The following is a 3,302-nucleotide window of genomic DNA, read 5'->3' as shown; positions in this document are numbered from 1 at the left end:
CCCCACCCGGTGCCGTGTTCCCGTCCCCATCCCCGCCGCCCGGGCCCTTCCCTCCGATCACAGCGCACCCTCCCCTCTCCCCACACCGCCCCGACGGCCGCTCCGCTCCCCCTCCCGGAGCCGCCGTCGAGCCGACGTCTCTCCTCAGCCAATGGGGAGCGCTCGCCCCGCCCTCCTGCGCCCCGATTGGGTGGCACCGCCTCCCGCGCCGCTTTATCAACCGTCGCCGCCCGCCAAGGGGCCGGACCGCGCCGACGGCTCCCGCGACCCCGCCGCGCCCTCATGAGCCGCGGCCGCCGCTCCCGCGGACCACGGCGACAGCGGGGCGGCCCTGCATGGCCCCGGCTGCAGACATGACCACCTCGCCCACCGGCGTTCGCAGCGACGAGCCGCCCGCCTCCGCCTTCAGTAAGCCCGGCGGCGGCCTCCCCGTCGCGGCGGCGATGGGCGGCGAGGACGAGAGCGACAAAACCAAGGTGTCCCCTTCCCCGCTGCCCTTCAGCGTGGAAGCGCTCATGGCCGACCGCAGGAAGCCGCCGGGCGGCAGGGATGGCCCCGAGGGTTCCGGGCCCCCTCTGGGCTCTGCCCGAGCCAACCTCGGCGCTCTGACGACGGAAGCACCGACGTCGCCGCTGCCTCTCGGCGGCCACTTCCCGTCCGTCGGGGCGCTGGGCAAGCTGCCCGAGGACGCGCTGCTTAAGGCCGAAAGCCCCGAGAAGCCGGAGCGGAGCCCCTGGATGCAGAACCCCCGCTTCTCGCCGCCCCCGCCCAGTAAGTGAGGGTGGGAGGGGGAAAAAAGGGGAGACCGGGATCGGGCAGCGCTGCGCGACCGGGCGGAGGTTTCCAAACCAACGAAACGATGCGAATGTCGCTCGAAGGCGGCGGTTCTGGCGGAGAAGGGAAAGGGAGCGTCAGGGCGACTGCTGGGCCAAATGATAACCGGGGAAGGGAGGCAAAGGAAAAAGAGAAATCAGCTCTGCCCTTATAGTTAACTCTGGGCTCTGCCTGCGAGCGGCTCTCGGCACTGTTTGGATGTGGTTGTTTTGTGTGTTTGTTTTTTTTATCTGAAAGTGGCCCTAAATAGTTTATGAGGACCCTCAGAGATGCGGTCCCATCAGTGCGTCCGCGTTTGTGCGGGCTGCAGCCCCCTGAGCCTTTATTCCGTCAGTCCGAAGAGCGGCGGTTCCCGTCGTTTCGCTGCCTTGATACGGAGAGATGCGAACCAAGTCCGACTCTGAGCAGAGGGATCGCGGCTGCCCGCGGTGTCCCCCGATCGGGCTGAGCAGCGCTGGGGCTGCCTTTGGGTGTTCACCTCTTTGCTTCTGCCTTCGGAAAAAAGAAACGTTTCTCAAAAAGTGGATTTATTTAGATAGGAAAGTGGAAGTTGTTTTGTATTATTTTTCCGGAGTAAACTCGGGGCGGAGCAACGGGAACCCCTTAATAATATTATATACGAGGAGAGAAACGGAGTGCTGATAGAGGCTGAGTGTGAATTCACAGTTCCTCATTAATTACATGTTTAATCATGTACCCAGGGTCCTAATAAAGAGGCTGTGAGCTCCAGAAGCCAATCCAGCCCTTTTGAGTCTATCCTTTTTCCTTAATTCAGATAAAGGGATGCCGTGAGTCTCTGCAGGGCCCGGTCCCTTCATATGTGCTCTGGGTGGGGGATTGCCATGGAGCCAGAGGAGATATCCCTATGGAGCTCAAATGGCTGTGAGGGCTCTTGGTCAGGAGTTTTAAAAACTCTGTGAAACTTAAGGAAATACCCATGTTCTTCATGGGTTTTAAGCTTGCCCAGACAGGGACACCCAACAGATCCAAACGGTGGAGTTTTGGGGGCTTTGCTTTAAGAGGCATGGGGACATGATGTTCCCCCGATGTCTCTCCTAGGGTGTTTCAGGCTGCTGCTAACCAATGTCTCTTCCTCTCCTCACTGCTGTGGTTCAGGGCGGCTGAGTCCCCCCGCCTGCACCCTGCGCAAGCACAAGACCAACAGGAAGCCCCGCACGCCCTTCACCACGGCCCAGCTGCTGGCCCTGGAGAGGAAATTCCGCCAGAAGCAGTACCTGTCCATCGCTGAGCGCGCTGAGTTCTCCAGCTCGCTCAGCCTCACTGAAACACAGGTGAAAATCTGGTTCCAGAACCGCCGCGCCAAGGCCAAGAGGCTGCAGGAGGCTGAGCTGGAGAAGCTGAAGATGGCAGCCAAGCCCATGCTCCCGCCTGCTGCATTTGGCATCTCCTTCCCACTGGGCGGCCCAGCAGTGGCCGGCGCATCCCTGTATGGAGCCTCCAGCCCCTTCCAGCGAGCGGGGCTGCCTGTGGCCCCTGTGGGACTGTACACAGCACATGTGGGATATAGTATGTACCACCTTACATAGGGCTGAGCTGCCCATGCAGCCCCTGTCAGACTTCTCCACTTCCCCCGTCCAGACCTGCGGCCCCGGGAGCTGTTCTATGCCTGGCAGGAAGGAACCCGTGATGCGGCCCCACTGGCACCTGGGGAAGGAACTGTGGCAGAGAAAGGGTACAAAGGCAGCCCAGAAGGACATTTCTGCAAGGCAAGGGCAGGAGGCAGGGCTGCCTCTCCTGTCCCTGCAGGACAGCTGTTAACCTGTGGCCATTCCTCCGCCAGCTCCTGAGGAAGGGGCTCTCTCTGTGTACTATGTAATATACTGTATATTTGAAATTTTATTATCATTTATATTATAGCTATATTTGTTAAATAAATTAATTTTAAGCTACTGTTTGCTTCATGTACTTTCTTTGCTCCTTGCTCTTCTGGCAATTACAGCAGGCCGAATGTGTATGGGGGACAGGAGAGCAGACTGGCCCTACTAGAGGCTATTTCTCTTGCCTGGCAGTACCACACACCTGGTGCAATGAAGCTGTGTCTCCTTATCCTGCAGCTGCCTGAGATTCTTTTCCTTCCCCTCTTTACAGTGGCATCACCAGCTCTGGAGCCCTTGATATTGTAGTGACTGCCCCAGGCATGTGCGTGGCCCGGCCCGGAGGAAACTGTTCCTTTTTTTTCCCCCCTCTTGCTGGCAAACAGCCGGGCTGTAGCCCCGATGGTTGCGGGGATGGGTTTACCTGTTCCTCCCTGTCGGGGCTGAGACCGAGGGCTGGGTTTCTAGCACATCTCCATTCTGCAGCCCAAGCTCAGAGGAAGGGAGCCATGCGGGGCGTTGGGGAGGAGAGGGGTGTATCCGAGTCGAGGTGGTGCGGGGAAAGTTCTATGACCAGAGCCAGTGCTGGGGCTGAGGTAGCTGGGACGGAGCTGTCCGAGGATGGGGCATGGA

General features: G+C 59.8%; 1 protein-coding gene across 1 annotated transcript; it reads left to right on the top strand.

The window, feature by feature from the left end:
• Positions 1-257: 257 nt before the first annotated feature.
• Positions 258-2,735, top strand: MSX1 (msh homeobox 1). The gene is made up of 2 exons (XM_072335852.1): positions 258-771; positions 1,951-2,735. Exons 1-2 carry the CDS (start codon positions 336-338, stop codon positions 2,379-2,381), a joined length of 867 nt encoding a protein of 288 aa, XP_072191953.1. The 5' UTR covers positions 258-335; the 3' UTR covers positions 2,382-2,735.
• The last annotated feature ends 567 nt before the right edge of the window (positions 2,736-3,302 follow it).

Source organism: Excalfactoria chinensis, chromosome 4 (genome assembly GCF_039878825.1).
Source record: "Excalfactoria chinensis isolate bCotChi1 chromosome 4, bCotChi1.hap2, whole genome shotgun sequence".
NCBI lineage: Eukaryota > Metazoa > Chordata > Aves > Galliformes > Phasianidae > Excalfactoria > Excalfactoria chinensis.
The sequence above is the reverse complement of the archived record's forward strand: the minus strand, read 5'-3'. Positions and strand labels throughout refer to the sequence as shown.

Bases quoted from the DNA above. Each gene is read 5' to 3' on its own strand.
- MSX1 (XM_072335852.1), top strand. From the start codon at position 336: ATGGCCCCGGCTGCAGACATGACCACCTCGCCCACCGGCGTTCGCAGC. The intron at 772-1,950 runs GTAAGTGAGGGT...GCTGTGGTTCAG, and splicing joins CTTCTCGCCGCCCCCGCCCA to GGCGGCTGAGTCCCCCCGCC.